Source organism: Macaca nemestrina, chromosome 2 (assembly GCF_043159975.1).
Source record: "Macaca nemestrina isolate mMacNem1 chromosome 2, mMacNem.hap1, whole genome shotgun sequence".
Lineage (NCBI taxonomy): Eukaryota > Metazoa > Chordata > Mammalia > Primates > Cercopithecidae > Macaca > Macaca nemestrina.
Window position 1 is genome coordinate 131,023,644 of NC_092126.1, and position 19,584 is coordinate 131,043,227.

The following is a 19,584-nucleotide window of genomic DNA, read 5'->3' on the forward strand; positions in this document are numbered from 1 at the left end:
AGGGCACTTTCCTTGATTTACAGCTCTCCTATACATACAATCAGGGAGAGACTGCAGTAGAGAGGGTGGCATTATTTGTGTCTGAGTTCTGACCCCTTTTATTATCTCTCTTAGTGTAGAAATTAGTGTTCTGTGATGACATGTCATCATAAGGGTTTTTTGTTTGTTTTGGAGATGGAGTGTCACTCTGTTACCCAGGCTGGAGTGCAGTGGCGCAATCTTGGCTCACTGCAACCTCCACCTCCCGGGTTCAAGCGATTCGCCTGTCTCAGCCTCCTGAGTAGTTGGGACTACAGGCGCCCGCCACCTCGCCCAGCTAATTTTTTATATTTTTAGTAGAGAACGGGGTTTCATCATGTTAGCCAGGATGGTCTCGATCTACTGACCTTGTGATCCGCCCGCCTCAGCCTCCCAAAGTGCTGGGATTACAGGTGTGAGCCACTGCGCCCGGCCAATGTTCTTTTACTTAACTTGGGATATTGATAGCCACGAATCTTTGACCAATAATTTATAGATACTACCTATTCTCCTGCAGCATTGCTGACAGGCACCTGACTCTTGAAAGGGAAACAGCCACAGAGCATTTCTCACTTACTGTAAAGCAGTGGCTATAATCTCCTAATTCTACTTGCTTCTTATGAAAATAAAACATGGCTGTATATGGCATCTTGGCATTAGAGACCCTAGGTAGAGGGTTTTCTCAGAGGGTTTTCCTACCACAATATTCAAGCACTTTGATACAAATCTGTGTAGACCGGCATACTAACATCTAAGAATGCTTGTTATAAGTATATACACAGACCACACATGACTTAAAGTAGCATTGAGTGACAAGAGAGAATCTTATATGGAAGTTAGTATCTGTTTAAATCCTTAGTCTTGCCCCAAAATGCCCAACCACTTTGTCCACACACTGTGAATAGCTGGAGTGAATGAGTAATTACTTTCCAGAATATGGAAAGCTTAATGACAGAATCCTACAATTACTAAAGGAATTGGCCAATATTCTCTGCTTGCTACAGTGGAATTTTCTCAGCAGTTAATGACCAGCATAATAATCAATAAAAAAGCAACTTCATACTTGGCTTTCCACTAGGTTTATAAATACATTCTAATTAATTTATTAGTAATTTTAGCTCCTCCATTACTCATTGGCAAGACTACTTATAACTGACACCTTCAAAATGAATGGACAAAGGTTATCAAATTGACTTCCTAAGGGAAGAGTTTCAAATAAAGGCATTCTTGGTTGAGATCAATAATCAAGTAAATCAAAAGAGTTTCAAGCTGACCTTTGCTCCTTACAAGGACTATAGTTACAAGCTGCTTCAGAGAGAGAATAATTAATGGGTATGTATGCAAAGTTCAAAAGGCAATCCCAACTAAATGCCTGCAAAGCTAGATTTTCAGAGGATGCTTTTCTGTGGTATGACGTTCTCTCCAGGGAACCATCTTGACAGAACTTTGCAGTTAACCCAGAGCTTCAAGACGGTGATGATGGGATAAAAGGGGTGTATATCTACAATGGTCCTGTGCCAATTGTTAGCTCTCTGTAGAGAAAACTAAACAACCTAATTGGATCATTGCATGTATGTCTAAGTGTTTTGGGAAGTTAAAAACACTACCTAAATAGGAAGTAATTTATTTAGAGGACTTAGGAGTTAAGAAAGGGGATTCTAATTGAACTGCCACCTTCAAGACCTAAGTCTTTATTTAGTGGGTAAGGGATGAAAAACTTTAAGGATATAAAGGGATTCTTTTAGACACATTTGTTATGCCTGTTTTATATTTTAAAAGTACACTGTGGTAGTGTGATTTATAATAAGAAATATATTATTTTGGTCTTCATCCCCAATTCCTGGCATAGCGCTCTAAAACCCTTTTGATTTCCTAAGCAATAGGGGTTCTAAGAGAATCTTGTGTTCTAACATTTTACCTTTGACCCTGATTCCTGATGCAGAGCTCCTAATCCCTTGGGATTTTCTGGAAGATAAGAGAGTCTTTTGTTTTATTAAGGTAAGTCTTGGTGGAGGCTTCTGTATGGGGCTGGTCGCCATAAAGACCAAACTATGATTAGAAGCTTGGAAATTGCAGTCCCACCTCCATGCTCCAGAAAGAATAATGGATCATCCCTATGTAATAAAGCCTCCATAAAAATTTCTCAACTCCAGGGGATTGGAGAGCTTACAGGTTGCCAAACACAGGGAGGTGCTACAGGGTGGCTCACCTGTGGCGTATAGGGAAGCTTGTCACCCCTTCATGCATACCCTGCCCTATTTACCTCTTCATCTGGCTGTTCATTTGTATCATTTAAAATATCCTTTCGGCCGGGCGCAGTGGCTCAAGCCTGTAATCCCAGCACTTTGGGAGGCCGAGATGGGCGGATCACGAGGTCAGGAGATCGAGACCATCCTGGCTAACACAGTGAAACCCCGTCTCTACTAAAAATACAAAAAAACTAGCCGGGCGAGGTAGCGGGCGCCTGTAATCCCAGCTATTCGGGAGGCTGAGGCAGGAGAATGGCATAAACCTGGGAGACAGAGCTTGCAGTGAGCTGAGATCCGGCCACTGTACTCCAGCCTGGGTGACAGAGCGAGACTCCGTCTCAAAAAATAAAAATAAAATAAAATAAAATAAAATAAAATAAAATAAAATAAAATAAAATAAAATATCCTTTCAAAAAAACTAAAATAAAAAATAAAACAACCTTTATAATAAATCAGCAGTAGTAAGTAAAGTGCTTCCCTGGGTTCTGAGAGCCTTTCTAGTAAATGATGGGGCACGTAGAGAGAGTCCTGAGAACTCCCAATTTATAGCTGGCTCATCAGAAGTACCAGAGGCTTGGTCTTACAACTGACATCTAAAGTGAAGTCAGTCCCATAAGACTGACCCCTTAACCTATAGGATCTGTTCCAGATAGATAGTGAAAGAACTGAATTGAATCATAGGATACCTAGCTAGTGTCAGAGATTAGTCAGTGTTGGAAAAACTCACATATCTGGTCCAAGAAGTGTTCTTCTGTGTTGAGAATTTAGTAGGAGAAAAATATTTGTTTTTCCCATTACACATAGTTCCAAACAAACAAAGTGCTTTCCCGTCTTACCATCTACAATGTTGTACCATCTAAATGCTTTTCCTTGAACTTGACCACTTAATGTAGACTGGCATCAAAAATACCAGGGTATAAATGACAACTCTTGGCACTTTTTAGCCAGCCATCCCTCAGCACATTAACTTCTCTTAAACCCAAGCCTTGTCTATACAATGGGGATCAGAGTATGTTCTACTCTAGGTGTTGGTGGCAGGAGAGATTGTATGCAAAGCGCTTAGCTTCCTAGACAGTGGGTCCTAGCAGGTTATTAGATGACCACACCACCCTTTGATATGCACATGCTTTTTTATACTTAAGAGCTTCTCATTATTGCAGCCCAGGCTACAGAACTCTCCTCTCTTCCTAACAATAAAAGTTATCTGTTCCTTTATAATATGAGATTTCTGTTTAAAGCAAATCTAAGCAAATGGCAGTCATATTTTACGTATGTACAGGTTACCCATGGTTTTCAATAAAAAGCCATCTTCTGAATAAATAAGAATTTTCCCAAAGGAAGAATATTAATAGTTGGCATTTTAGGTATCATAAATAGTAGAAAACAAGATTTCTGTCTAAAAGATGAGGGTAAAACAGGCTGTTGGTGACTCTCAAATGATATCACACCTGTGCATAAGGCCAAGGCTAAAGATTAGTACAGAGCAGCTCCAAATGAAGATCTAAGCCAAGGGTAGCAAACTAAGGCCCTCAAGCCAGCCCTGTTTTCATGGATAACAGATTGGAACACAGCCTTGTACATATTGCCTATGGCTGCCTTCCCAAGACAAAAGCAGAGGTGAGTAGTTGCAATAGAGGCTGTATGGCCCGCAAACCCCCAAATATTTACTAACTGGTCCTTGACAGAAAAAGTTTACCAATCCCTGCTAAGTCACAATTCTCACACTTGTATCCACTTGTCTTAACCAAGTTTTAGATACACAGGTATCATGTTTTATAGTGAAGGAGAAACTTAGAAAAAGTGCATTCCATTAACATGAAAACCAAAAAAAAAAAGTAAAATAACAAACAAAGAAATAAAAACCTGTGGCTACACAAAAGGAGTAGATTAATCCTTGAATACTAACTGACTCTTAGATGCTTATTTCCCCCTGTAAGACCCTTCTAAATGCACTGCTTGAACGGATGTGTTAAAAATGGATTGATGTCTTTGTCAACAGCAGGGCAATAAAATAAACTTGCCTGCTTAAACCCTTAGCTTTCTCATTTAGTAAAACAACAAACAATACAAAATACATTTTCAGAGGTGCTGAGCTTGGTCCAGACCTTAAGATTTTCAATGTCACATTAATGAAACCTCAATTCTATAGAAAATTCATCTTGAACAAAGGCCATTTTTTATACAAAGTGGGTGAAAGAAACATACCTATTAATATTTATAAAACAATTTTCACCATCAAAAGCACATTGTTACATGCTTGATAGATTATACAAATGAATTTTCGTTCTGAACAAATACCAAAGAAAGCTGTGGTACTTATATGCATAGGGTGTTTTGTTGTTTTGTTTAGTAGTGTGAGATTCTGTGAGCTGCTAATTCAACAATCTTGATGGAAAACATGACTGGCAGTTAGAGGCCTCTGACCCTAGAATTTTAACAGAAGAATGTGTCACAGAATTAAACAAAAGAAAAATAGATTTCAGAGGGGAAACTTACACATAAAAGAAACATAAAAACAGCAGGAAATAAGACTGTCATAATTAGTTTGAAAAATAATGTCTTCAAGCAATGTACTGCGTTTGATTTGTGATAAATAACCATAATGTGCTATTGAAACACGTCTTGCCAAAATGGCCTTAAAATGCTGATACTTTCAAATTAGTCCCTTCCCATTAAATATTGATGTTCTGAGAGTTGTATACTTTTTAGAACTTTTTTTTACTGGCTGTGAAAAGAGAAAATAGATATGGGGTGGGTAGGGGGGTTAGTGGAGGTAGAGAACCGAAAATGTTCTTGAAAATAGCCTTGTGTATAAAGAGAGAAACAGAGAAACACCCACCAACAACATGGGCACTTGCTAACAAGAAGCAACAGGGTAGTTATTTAGGGAAATCAATCTGAAAAAAGAAAGGAATTTGATGTGCCAGTTAACTGTGGATCACCCAGCTTTAATTCTCATGGAATCTTAGCCAGATAGTCACTGTTTCAAATTGGATCTCATTTCTTTGGCCCAATGAATGAATTTCAGCTTCCAACTGATGAAGATGCCCTAAAGCAGAAATTCTTAATCTCTAGACTATGGACAGATTGGGTGAGGTCATTCTCTGTGAACGGGGAATGTAGTATTGTGTATTGTAGTTTAGCGTCATACATGCCAGAAGCACAGCCTCCAAGTTGTGACGACTAAAAATGTTCCCTGGGGAACAAAATGCCCACCCTTCCCATGGAGTACAACTTGCTTTAAAGACATCAGAGAAGGAAGTCTGTGTACAGACAGAGCTGGCTGAAGGTGGGAAGAAATATGACATGAAATCTCACAGTGGCTAGCAAAATGAATGAATGAATACATGAATGGGCAGGTAGATAAATAAATAATGATAAAACATTGCTTCTTGCTTGGCTACAGAATTAATGAATGAATTGGCACTGCATTTGGACAAACAAGGAAAATAACAATTAATTTCTATTGACTATTTAACAGTTTATTTTTGTTTCAATAAGGTTCCATCTTTCTGGTAGGTATGTTTTGACTCAGTGTCCCTTCTTCCATTAAGAAACTGTATGTCTCCTATACCATATGATTCTTGCTCAGTGGCTGGCATGGGCACAGACATATGATCCAAGCAGGGCCAATCAGAATCATTTGAAGGGATTTAGGGAGCTGCTGAGGGACAGTTATGGAGCACTGGGAGACATCTTTGCTGCCAGCTTCTGAGAGCCTTGCTGAGAAAGAAGCCAATTTGGAGGGAAGCAGGGCTGGAGAACCAGCAAATCCCTGATTCTCTTCAGGCCTTAAGCCAGTCCACACCTTAGACTTCCCTGTTACAGGAATATAACTTTTTAACAAAAACAAAGCTAATACAGGCTCCTGTCATTAGCAACCATTATAATCCTAGCTAAGAGTCACTAAACTACATTGCAGTTAGTAGTGTCAAATTATATTTTTTGAATCAGATTATTAATCAGAGAGGAAAAAAGAGTTCTTGGACTGCAGTTCTTTCTCCATGTCGAAAATTCCCTATGGGTGACTTAGTAGCATAGATATTATCAAGGCCCTTGTTCTTCACTCAACAGGGCATCACTTGCTGTACAACTATATGAACAATAACCTGAATTATTAAAAATAGCACTCACTGACCAATGGAAGGCCAAAAAAATTTTCCTACAAAGAGGTGGGTACAGGCTGGGTGCAGTGGCTCACACCTGTAATCCCAGCACTTTGGGAGGCCGAGGCGGGTGGATCACCTGGGGTCAGGAGTTGGAGACCAGCCTGGCCAATGTGGTGAAACCTCATCTCTACTAAAAATACAAAAATTAGCTGGGTGCGGTGGCAGGCACCTATAATCCCAGATACTCGGAAGGCTGAGGCAGGAGAATCACTTGAACTCAGGAGGTGGAGGCTGCAGTTTGCTTAGGCTGCACCGCTGCACTCCAGTCTGGGCGACAGAGACCCTGTCTCAAAAAAAAAAAAGAAAAAGAAACAACAACAACAACAACAACAAAAAAGAGCTGGTGCAATGTGATGCTGAGCTCCTTAAACGTTTAAATTTAAAGAATAATTATTAAATCAAAGTTGCAATGTGGAAATTTTAATGTGAAATGTTCTGCTACTACTGATCTAAACAGAAATAACGAATACTCAGATTATAAATATTAAGATTATCAATATTGCTAAAATATAAATGACTGCTTTTACAGCTTCTAAATAAAAGATAGCTTTAGGGAATTGTGATAATGATGAAGATCAATTTGTACATTTGGTCATTAATCACCATTTCCTAATTGGGTTTAATTTGACTACTGCTCATTAGAGTTATAAACCAACATACTCATTTAATTGTGATTATAATTCAATCGCTGAACTTTTATAGTACTATGAACAAATTAATAACGAAAGATAATTTTACTCTTAAAAATATCACATAAGACTTATGTTTTAATGAACTGTATATAAAGAATGTTTTACGATGATTCCCTTAAAAAAAAAAAAACTCAAGACTCTTCCATTCTCTTAATAATTAAAAATCAAACTTCAGACTCACGACGTTTTGTAAACACACTCTCAGAAAAGGTTTCCATACCTCTGTTCCCTGAAGCCAGAACACAGCTTGTGACTGCTTCCCAAAGGGTTGAATAAAAAATGTATTGCAGCCATTTTTATCCCACTCCATAGCTACAGCTGAATTTCCATTTTTCTTAATATGAAGCAAACAGGCTGCTTGTGTATACTAGTTTAAAAAGCAATATATGACCTTTAAGAACTTTTGTTAAGCCTCTGCCTTCATTTCTTGGACTTAATTATCAACATGAATTCTGACTGGTATTCCCTGCCAAACTGGAGACTACTTCTAGGTCATGTCCATGAAAGCAAATAAGTAGTTTAAATGGAAGAAAGTAGAAAAAAGGCAGGTAGCTGCAGTTGAGTCTGGAGAATCAGAATCAACATGCATGCTGGACTCAGAGGGACATGGGTTCAAATCCCAGCTTCTGTAACTTCTGACTGGCCCCTGGGACAGTTACAATGGTTTTTCAACCCTCTATAAAATGGGGATAACGACTCCTAAATTTTCAGGGTTGTGGTAAACAATATGAAAGAATATAGGTATAAGCTTATCACAGTGCCTGGCATATAAGCTCAAGAAACAGCTTCTTCCCCTTCCTTTCTTCCCTTTATAAAATACTCACAATTTTATAGCCATAGCAACTTTTTAAAAAAGTATTTATGAATAAAGGTGGCTTGTTTATAAATGACCAAGCACAGATTTATATCGGATGGTCATCTGTATAAATCATGAAATATATTATTTTCAATGGCTTCCTAAACATAAAATCTTTGCTTGTTCTTGTCTAAAATCTATACTATTCCTGGGCTACTCTGAGACTACCTGAGAAGAGGAATTTCATTTTATGAATGTTAGGGACTAGCCTATTTTGTATCTGATACTGCATGCATACTCATATATGATCTCATCTTATTTTCACAACACTCTATGAGCTAGGCATCATTGCTACCACTTATTTGATTGAAAAAAAAAAAAAAAAAAAAAAAAGACCTGAAACTTAGGCAGGCTAAGTAAGTTGCCCAGATCTGTAGCCAAAACATGGCAGATACAGAATTTATACTTAGGCCTCTCTGGGTTTCAAAGAAATAATAGTGTAGTTTCTCTGAGTCTAGCTACAGAATCTCTGAAATGGAAATGTGCTAAGGAGAAAATATTGTCTCATCCACCTTGGTCCAAAAGTTTATGTGTTTACACATAATGATTCACCCCAGTTACCAATTCAATGCAAATTCCTCTTTACTGACTGTAACATACTAGACAACATGCAAGACACTGGAGGTGAAATGTACTAAAAAAGAGAGGTTCATGGGGCTTACAGTCTGGTATCCCTATCCTATCCATCTGCTATTCCACGGTTTTGATAGCAAAAGCTTGTGAATGTGTGTGTGGAACTCCACTTTACCCCTTACCACACATGCATTCATAAGTTTTCGCTACCATATTAATAAGAACTTATGGAATATTTGCTGTATGCAAGAAACAGTGCCGTGGTGGTAGGTACTGAGATATAAAACAGTTATTTATACTCTATAAGTACCTGATGGATAGGAGCAACCTTCACCACAAAAATGCCACCTACTACTGCCTGAAGCAGAAACTGCTGTCCAAGTAAGGTGAAAGAGCTCAACTGGGGGGGACTTGGGGCTTTACCAAGGTGATATAAATCCAGCCCAGAACACAAGGTGAAATTATATACTGATTTAGGCAAACTAAAGACATTCAAAAAGTTCCAGTTCCATAAAGGCACATGTGTTCATTATACCCAAGTGTGTGGCTCCCATTTCTACACAAATCTTTACCTTAGTAGCAGCAGTGATAGGCCTAAAAAAATAAGGTGGAGAGAAAGATGTGAACGAATGTTTCTTCTCTTTTAATTTATTATTATTTATTATTATTATTATTATTATTATTTGTAGAGACAGGGTCTCAATATGTTACCCAGGCTGGTCTCAAAGTCTTGGCCTCAAATGATCCTCGTCTTGTCCTCCCAAAGTGCTGGGATTTCAGGCATGAGCCACCACACCAACCCTGAATGTTTTTAAGTAAAACAAGCAGTAGCTTTAGTAGCTTCCTTAGAGCCCTGGCATTTGGCTACAAACAAACCTAAGTGCTGAAATGTTCAACTGCATCATGGGAGCATTTCAAACTATGGCAGAAATTAAATTACTGTAAGAAATTTATGCAAAGCTGCTGCTACAGTCTTTTGTGCAATTTATAGTTTGCATAAATAATTATAATACATTCATTTGTTTTCTCAATTCTTTTTTTTTCTTACCTTGTCCTTCTGGAGTTTCACCAAAGGGATTCACTTCCACCTGAGTAGCATCAATTTTTAGGAAGAGATTATACAGCTTCGTAATTTGATCTGCAGCCTAAATGTGATCAAGTGAAATGGAATTACACCAAAGCAGTAAAAGAAAATTTATTTTGCTGGATTAATGAAACTTTAAAAATAGCAAGTTATGTCTTTATTTTCAGTTAGGTTTTCTGAAGGGAAAAACAGAAAAACATAATTATTTTAATTTCCGCTGCTATTCATTAAAAGGAATTGCTCACCTCTCCTCCAGACACCAGAAGAGACCATTATCAAGAAAACAAAATATTTTCAGTACGGCCTAAAACGTTGTTAATCTTTTTGTAAATTATCATGTCTCTATTAGCAGAGTTATGCTGCAATATAAGCTACAATCATTAATACAAACAAGTTCCATTTAAGTAAAAGGTAAACATGATTTTGAGAGTTTATAATGACTAGATTTTCCTTATTGTGCTGAAATAAAAGTTATTATATTAATCAATCCAACCCATAATCTGTGAAACAACAACTACTGAGTGTCTAACGAAAATTGTTGTAAAACAGGAAGATGAAAGTGCTCAATAGTGTAGTCACTGAACAGCACAATTCAAACTGAAAATAGCTTGTCCCAAAGGCATTAACCACAAAGGGCAAGAATATCCAAGGTCGCCCTGTTATGCCCTGACTTCATTTTTCTCACTCTGCTTGAAATTCGCTCATTCATTCATTCTTTTCAACCAACATTTCTTCACTGCCTATGACACAGCTGGCTGGTATCCTGAGAGCTGGCGCTAGAAATGAGAACATGAATGAGCCATGCCCCCACCCTAGAAAGCTCCTGTCAATAACGAAAGGAGCATGTGATGCACAGAGCAAGAGGGTCGATCATGGAGAAGAATTAGGTATCAGTCTCATTCCCGGCTCCATTTTCCAAGCCAAAGTTTTCCCACTGCCACATTTCACTCACTGTGCCAGCCTTGGATTATTTGCAGCAGATCCATTTTCAGTTCTCCAACTCTACTCTGTGTATCAGGGAAGCTGACGCTTACAGGCTAAGTTTTCTATGTTCCTGGGTCAGCTGGTTTCCAGCTGGGGCCAGCCAATGAGAAGCAGCGGTGAGAGATGGCGGTGGGAAGAAGGGAAGAACCAGGGTACTTCCACTCCTCTCTTTCTGTCTGGGCAGCACCTCCTCCTCTGGCTCTTGCTCCCACTGGAGAAGCCCACCAGGGTTCTAGTTTCTGTATCTAAGGTCCAGTAACACCACTGCCTCATTTTTGTTCCTGGAGCATGCGGATGGATATACTCTAGGTTGCCTTTCTGTCCACTCTTGACGGAGTCTCGCTCTGTCGCCCAGGATGAAGTGCAGTGGCGGCATCTCGGCTCACTGCAACCTCTGCCTCCCAGGTCCACGCCATTCTCCTGCCTTAGCCTCCCGAGTAGCCGGGACTGCAGGCGCCCGCCACCACGCCCGGCTAATTTTTTCTATTTTTAGTACAGACAAGAGTTCCACCGTATTAGCCAGGATGGTCTCGATCTCCTGACCTCGTGATCCACCCACCTCGGCCTCCCAAAGAGCTGGAATTACAGGCGTGAGCCACTGCGCCCGGCCCTGTCCACTTTTAAACTACTCAGCTCTTGCAGCACCTATGAACGCATCCCTAAAGTAAATCCCCCCTGGTGTAAATATTGCAGGTGGTTCCAGATTTGACTGAAGAACTCCAGATTTAATTCATGCTATGTTAATGTATTTTATGTTTACCTACAAACATCTTTAAATCCAAATTTGAGGCCCAGTAGATATAAAAGAACCCACATAACGAGTATGATTACATATTTTTAATATTAAATATTTGTATGGGTAGATATCACATGTATATGATACAAAATTCCCAAATAACTTAAGGGTTTTCCCTGATTGTACCATTCAACCACACAGGCCCCCAGTGGTAGCACACTCATAAATGTGCCCTTCATCTGAGAGATATTCTATGCCTAAGACAGTATGCATTCCTCCTTCATCTGTCTTAAAAAAGCAAACTTGTTCCTATGCCTCATTTCTTTACTTAACAGATTTTTAGAGACACTTCATCAGCAACACAGGTAGATCAATCATATCCTTTTGATTGACTAAATAATATCTTACTGTATTGATGTGCTATAATTCCTTTAACCTTTCACTTAAATAATGACCATTTGCATTGTTTCTAATAGGTTGACATTACAGCACTGCCTTATGTATCTCTGGATATTTAACATACACTTGATTAAACATTTGTAGGATAAATTACCCAGAGTGAAGCAGAAAGGAGTATAGCCATTTTAAACATCAAAAGATTCTGCTAAATTGTTCTTTTTTTTTTTTTTTTTTTTTTTTTTTTTGAGACAGAGTCTTGCTCTGTTGCCAGGCTGGAGTGCAGTGGCGTGATCTGGGCTCACTGCAACCTGCACCTCCAGGGTTCAAGCGATTCTCCTGCCTCAGCTTCCTGAGTAGCTAGGACTAGAGGCGTGCCACCAAGCCCAGCTAGTTTTTTGTATTTTAGTAGAGATGGGTTTTCACCATGTTGGCCAGGATGGTCTCCATCTCCTGACCTCGTGATCCACCCGCCTTGGCCTCCCAAAGTGCTGGGATTACAGGTGTGAACTACCACACCTGGCCCAAATTGTTCTTCATAGAATTCGTCCCTGATTTCCACTCCTAAAAAGTGACAATTATCAGAGACACTATTTTCCAATTCACAATCATTAGCCATTTGTATCTTTGCCAATGGGTTAGGTGAAAAAGGGTATCTCACTGATATGGTTGGGCTCTGTGTCCCCACCCAAATCTTACCTTGAATTGTAATAATTCCCATGTGTTGCAAGAGGGACCCAGTGGGAAGTAATTGAATCATGGGAACAGGATTTTCCCATGCTGTTCTCATGACAGTGAATAAGTCTCACAACATCTGGTGGTTTTATAAAGGGGGCTTCCCCTGCACAAGCTCTCTTGCCTGCACCATGCAAGAAGTCCCTTCCCTATTCCTTCGTCTTCCACCATGATTGTGAGGCTTCCCCAGCCATGTGGAACTATGAGTAAATTAAACCTCTTTCCTTCTTAAATGACCCAGTCTCAGTGATGTCTTTATTATCAGTGTGAGAACAGATGAGTACACTCACATATAGTTTTAATTTATTTTATTATGAATGAGTTTGCACATTTCTATGAGTTTAAGAGATATCTTATTTTTTTTCTGTGAATTTTGCCTATTTTCCTGTTGAGATTTTGATCTCTTATTAATTTATAGGAAGAGAGTGTGTGTGTGTGTGTGTGTACAATAGAGTCTTGCTTTGTCACCCAGACTGGAGTGTACTGGCACAATCATGGCTCACTGCAGCCTTGAACTCCTGGGCTCAGATGATCCTCCCACCTCAGCCTTTCAAATAGCTGGACTACAGGCACATGCCACTAGGCTCAGCTAATTTTTTTAGTTTAATTTCTTCTAGAGATGGGGGTCTCGCTACGTTACCCAGGCTGCTCTTGAATTCCTGGTCTCAAGTAATCCTCCTGCCTCAGCCCCTTTAACATTTACCTTTTGAACATTCTTTTGTTAGTTTTGCCACATGGAAATTTCACAATAATGTCACTCTTATATGGCTTCTGGCTTTGTGTCAGACTTTTAAAAGGCTAGTCCCATTCTGAGAATATTTTTAAAAATTCTCCCATTATTTTTTCTAGTATTCTTTATAATTTCTTTATTTAATGTTTCCATTTTTTTTAATCCAAATAAAATTTGAGTTAAAGTGTGAAGCCAGTAAATACTTCACTGCTGAATATTTTTTGTATTTTAGGGGGTTTTCTAGGTCATCAATGTGAGCTTGCAATGTGAGTTGCATGGGGCAGGCATCTTATGTGTCCTGGGCACTTTGGCATCCACTGTCGTCATACAACCTCTACAGAGTCAATACTTGATAAATATTGGTTGAATTAAAGATTAATTCAATTCTAAGGGGGACTAGGGGGACTACATAACAGAAATAACTTCTGGGTACACACATATATATATATATATAAAATCTAATCCAGCTACTTCAAAACTTTTTTAAAAACTGTGATAAAATAAACAAAACATAAAATTCACCATATCTCAACCATTTTAAAGTGTCTACACAGTTCTGCAGGGTCAAGTTGGTATATTCACATTGTTGTGCAACCAATCTCTAGAACTTCTTAATCTTCCCTCACTCTGTATCGCTAAACAAACTCCTGTTCTCCTCTTACCATTCTCCTCTTACCGCAGCCTCTGGCAACATCATTCTACTTTGTGTCTATAAATTTGACTATTCTAGATAGCATCTCTCTCTCTGTCTCGCTCTCCATCTCCCCATATATATACACACACATACACACACACACTCCCCTCTCTCTATATATACACGCACATATATATCTCCATATATATCTGCATATATATGTATAGATATCTATAGATAGCAGACATATAGATACTAGAGATATCTAGATACATACATACATAAAATAAAGGATATGCATATATACATACACTAGATACCTGTGGAATTATCCAGTGTTTGTCTTTTTGTGACTGGCTTATTTCACTTAACACAATATCCTCAAGCCCCATCCATACTGCAGCATGTGTCAGAATCTTCTTTTACAAGGTTCAATAAAGTTCCATTATAGCATATACCACATTTTGTTTATGAATTCATCCACAGATATACACTTAAACTGTTTCAGAACTTCTTAAGCCTACACCAACTTTGTTTAGTACAAGCCTGCGTTTTCCACACATTAATCCCATTGTAATTATACATTAGCACAGCATTTTGGGGATATTTTCCGTTTTAATTTTTACTGTTGTGCAAAGCCGGACTGTAATTTTTTGAGCAAGACTAAAACATAATTTGATCTTGGAGATATCTCCAAACCAAGCTGGTTCTCCCTTGTAGCTCTCACAATGACAAACCCTTGTAAGATGTCTTATTCCAGAGGCTATACACTAAATGGTTATAAGGGCTAGGCAGACAGAATGTGTAAGTGTGACCAGGTGTGACATGGAATGGCATGGCATGTGGCAAGTTGAAATTAGCTTTCCTGCTTTCTACATGGGTTCAAATGTTTAAAATAAGCACAGGTCAAAGAGAACATTCTCCTGGTCAACTTGCAGTCAGTCGCTTACTATTGCCATTACTTTCTCAGCTCATAACCACTGTGTACAAAGGTTTTCTGCACTTTTGCCACCAACTGTTATTTTGTCTATTAAGCAATTTTTAAAAATTAAAATCTATAAAATCAAATATATGTAAATGAAAACCTGACCAGTTTATACAAATCTTTAAAAATGTCTTAACAGGAGCATAATGAGGAAGGGCCTCAGAACCACGCAGGCACAGTTGTGTGCTGCATCACCAAGATATTGTTCCCAAAGTCTATTCCATCATGCCTGGCCACTCCACCCTCAACCCTCCACCCAGTGGAATATGACATATCCCTGGAAACCCAGCGGGTGCAAGCCAAGCGGTTGGCCGTAAGAGCCCAGCTGAAACGGGAGAGTACTTGCTTCAGTACAACGACCCTAACCGCTGACAGCTCATTGAATATCCTGCCTTGATTTGTTGGACCTATGCAAGATCAGCAAATGTCTATCCTAATTTCACCCCTAAAAACTCACTCTTGGGAGCTTTGTGTGGAATTAGGCACCTCTTCTTCTCGTTTTATGATTTCAAAACTGACAGAGATAGGAAAGAAAAAATTATCCAGGAAGGCAAATTGGATCGAACATTTAACATCTAAGTCTGGCAATGATGACTATGTGTATTCTTGCTGAAATAAATCGTCTATTAATCAAAACAAAGTCTCAACAGGTTAAGAATTTTAAATATCTTTCCTGCATTCCAGAAATTATCATCAATATTCACATATGGCTCTCAAATCTAGCCAGAAGTACAAACCACTTCAAGAGGTGTTAGTGATCTTACACTGACTTGGAGCATCCGATCTTTCATCAGCCTAAATCCTAGAGACACATGTTGACAATTCATGGTACTCATGTTTTCAGAAACTAACAGTATAGATGATAATTAAGACACACTTGACAAACTTGTAAGTTTCAGTCATATGATAGACCCCCTTTATCCTCTGTTTCCCTTTCTGTGGTTTTAGTTAACCATGATCTACTGTGAGTCCAATTTATCAAATGGGAAGGACAAAATTATGGACTAAGATCCTTGGATGGAACACAGCACTAAAGTCACTGACAGATTACAACCTCTACAGCCACACTTTGATGAATTAAAAAGAAAGAGACAAACTTCTAATTATGATGTTCTTCTAAAAGGTTATCGTGAAAAACCTTCAACTATCCAGGATCCCCAACCATTGACATTATCTGTTCCTGACATCCAGCCATTGACACCCATGGCTTGATGATCCACGATCATCCAAAGTAGATGTCCCTCCTGAATTACTGCCAGGAGGTCATGAGTAGCCCAATGCTATATCGTAATGCTCCCATTACTCACCCCAGGTCTTACCATGTAGATATTGTATCATCTCACATCATCGCAAGAAGGGTGAGTATAGTACAATGAGATATTTTGAGAAAGAGACCATATTCGCATCACTTTTATTACAGTATATTGCTATTGTTCTATGTTATTATTATTGTTAATACCTTACTGTACCTAATTTATAAGTTAAACTTTATCCAAAGTATAGATATCCAGAAAAAAAGAGTATATGTAGGGTTTGGTAGCAGGTAAGCTTCAGGCATCCACTGGAAGTCTTGGAACGTATCCTCCACAGATAAGGGGGAACTACTATATCAAGCTTTTCTATGTCTTAACGTTTTTCAACAAATTCTCACAGAAATAGACTTTAGTTGGGAACAAATACTTGGTAATTTTATGAAAAGTAAGATATCATCTTTATTTTTGTTGTGTCTAATATTAATCACATTTTAGAGACAACAGGCATGAGTCACAGGAACGATATTAATAATTTTACAAGACTATCATCTTACATGATATTCAACCATGAGTGAGGTACCTCCAAATGCCTAAACCACATCCTAGATGAAAATTAAGTAACTTTCAAAGTCACACTGAACCTAAGGGGCCTCTAAGATACAATTTTTTAGGAAAAGATCATTGATGATTGTTTAAATGTTTTTCCTTCTACACTGTCCCATCTGCTCATTGTACACTGGCTCTCTAGAGCATTTCACTAATCCCCACAGCTTGAGCACGCCCCATAAAGCACAGATTCCCAAGCCTACAACTCCAATGCACAGCTTTCCCTGAGCTCCCAAGCCATATATCCCTTCTACTGTAGAAATACACTTACGTGTCCCTAGATGAACAACTTCCAACATGTCTACAGCTGAGATCAACCTCTCTCTCCCTCTGCCCCTGCTCTCTCCTTCACATTCCTTTATCCATCCCTCTTCCTGTATCCTCTCAGCCAGCAGGCAGATGTCCACTGGTCTGTGAGCCCCTGAGGAACAATAGTTATTTTTCATTGTCTCTGTTCCCCAGGGCATAACAGCCTGAGCAGCAACCAATCAGTGCTCACTCCAAGCTGCTGAGAAAATGAAGATTTAAAGCCCTTCATGGAGTTAGCAGTGAAAAAAGAAAAAAAAAAAAATTAAAACATTTTATTTCCTTTCCTCGATAAATTAATTCAAAGGTATACTGACAATATGGCCACTTACTGACCCCTGAGTTCTCACATTTTCATCTTCCTTCCGTAGGTAACTCATTTAAAACCTAGAGTGTTTCAGGTACTAGGAAAACAAGAGTAAGACATTCAAGAGCTATAAATAACTCTTAATTTTCTCTTATAATATGTAGTGAGGGGGGAGTATCTTGTGATGTACATTATACTGTTATTAACTTCTCTAGAACTCTCTATTATGTTCACCTCCTGAGGTTTTAAATATGTGGTCAGCAGATTTTGCCCATTCCAGATTTATTTTTCTGTCATGAAAAGCCACCTATTGCTGAGTCTCTAGGAACCTCTTCAAAGTGGACAACTAGATGTGTTGTTTCACCTAGTCAGGCACATGACAAATGTTTCTTGGGCAATAAAAATAGATGCCAAGCACTTTGCCAGCTGCTGGCAACACAGCATTGAGTAGGATGGACAAAGTCCCTGCCGTGGTAAAGATTAGGATCTAGCAAAGGTGACTGCAAATAAATAAGAGAAATAGAGATGTCCAAAGTGATATGGAGGAGGCAGACAGGGTAACTGCACATACTCTGGAGCTGACTGCTGGACAGTGCAGCTTGACCACAGTGGCTATATGGAAAACGGGCTCTTGGTGACCACCACTGCCACAGGAGAAGCCCCTTAATAAACATCAAATGAATGGCTAATGTAGCTGGTATCCTCATTTGCAGGAGATGAAACCAACCACTGTAGCACATATTCAGGAATCTTCCAGGATCTTCCTTTCAACAGATCACTTTCCTGGCACCTCTTTGCTAGTCTCAGAAATGGCAATTAGTTCCTCTAACTGTCCATTGAATCCTGGCCCTTTCTCTCTCATCCTGAGGTTTAGTTCCAGATGACCCTGTCCCATTCTACCATCTTCAATCTTTTGCTTTCAAAGTGAGCCTTTATTCATTTTCAAGTAAGTAGTTTCTCTTCATTAAAGCATATGTATTTCTTAAAACCTTATTCTGCTTTACCCCTCTTTGACTTGCCTACTGTTGTCATTAAACTTCCAGACAGAGTCAATCAAAAGAAAAAGACAAGACGGAAAGAAAAGAGTGCATCGTCTACTGTCTTATGGGAATAGTACTGCCTAACCAAAGGACATACTCTGTAACCTCTCCATAAAGTCCCAGGCCAGAGAACATACATACATGCACACATGCACACAATCTAGGGCCATTAAGGTGGCCTCTCTGAGTAACAGAGGAAGGAAAAAGTAAGTTTATCTGATTTAGCTGTGGGACTAGGAAGCTTGCTCCGCTAGACACATAATCAGGTGCCATGCGCTGGACCAAAGGCAGAGCAGGGCACGATGCTAGGACAGATTCTGTCCCTCAACAACTCTAAGGCCAATGTTTTGGTCTTTGAAGCCAAGGGATATTACTACAAAACTGGCATATTTTAAGCTGTTCTCAATAAAACATCAACTTTATGCCATCAATATTCATTTCAAATGCCCATTAGCTATGAAAGAATAGCAATTAGCTAAATAACATGTACTATTAATATTAATACCAATAAGAATGGACCTTTATGGAGCACTATAATAAGGACTTTCACACATTATTCTACTGAATCCCCACAATAAACCTCTCAGGAGTTGTCATCATTCCCATTTTAGAGAAGATGAAACTAAAGTCTGAATGAGCTGCATCACACACCTACCTGCCAGGTGGCTAAGTACCAGCAGTGCTACAGAAAAAATACAGATTACCATCCATCATAAAGTGTATGTGTCCACATGCAATACACATGCACACACATATCAAAATTCATTCAAAGACACATCATAAACATCCTCTTTTAAAACATCAGGGAAATATTTTTCTTCATCATAAACAGCTGGAAGAAGAAATTAGAAAACAATAAGTAATCCTGTTTCCTGGTAATCACAAACACTAGAGGCAATTAAGAAAGTTCCCAAATGTTTTCTGAAACAAGTCAGACACACCATCCCCCAATGGCTTATATACCTGGCTTTTCAAAGGCCCAACGAAGCCTAGATTTTCTGCCATCCGCTGAGCTTGGCTGTCCTTTATTCCTTCAAAAATGTCAATTTGCTCCTAGTAAAAATAAATCAAATAAACGAAATTTAGACAGTCAACTGAGAAGATTTACAACCTCAAAAGAAAATGCTTTGTATTTATTTGCAAATGAGTAATTAAAGTGTGGCACCTATCCAGAGATCTCTGAGCAGGGCTACCGCAGATGCCTGTAGGGTATGTTTTAATTAGCAGACCA

General features: G+C 38.9%; 1 protein-coding gene and 1 pseudogene across 3 annotated transcripts in view; one reads left to right on the forward strand and one right to left on the reverse strand.

The window, feature by feature from the left end:
* LOC105483755 (succinate-CoA ligase GDP-forming subunit beta) overlaps positions 1-19,584 on the reverse strand; it is a 277,662-nt gene that overhangs the window by 109,639 nt on the left and 148,439 nt on the right. For all 3 annotated transcript variants that reach the window (XM_011744738.3, XM_011744729.3, XM_011744733.3), the window contains exons 6-7: positions 19,317-19,406; positions 9,606-9,702 (exon numbers count right to left, since the gene is read on the reverse strand). In XM_011744738.3, coding sequence (XP_011743040.1) covers positions 9,606-9,702; positions 19,317-19,406 — 187 coding nt within the window. The remainder of the gene's footprint in view (positions 1-9,605; positions 9,703-19,316; positions 19,407-19,584) is intronic.
* LOC139360830 (NADH dehydrogenase [ubiquinone] 1 beta subcomplex subunit 4 pseudogene) lies at positions 10,749-15,420 on the forward strand (annotated as a pseudogene).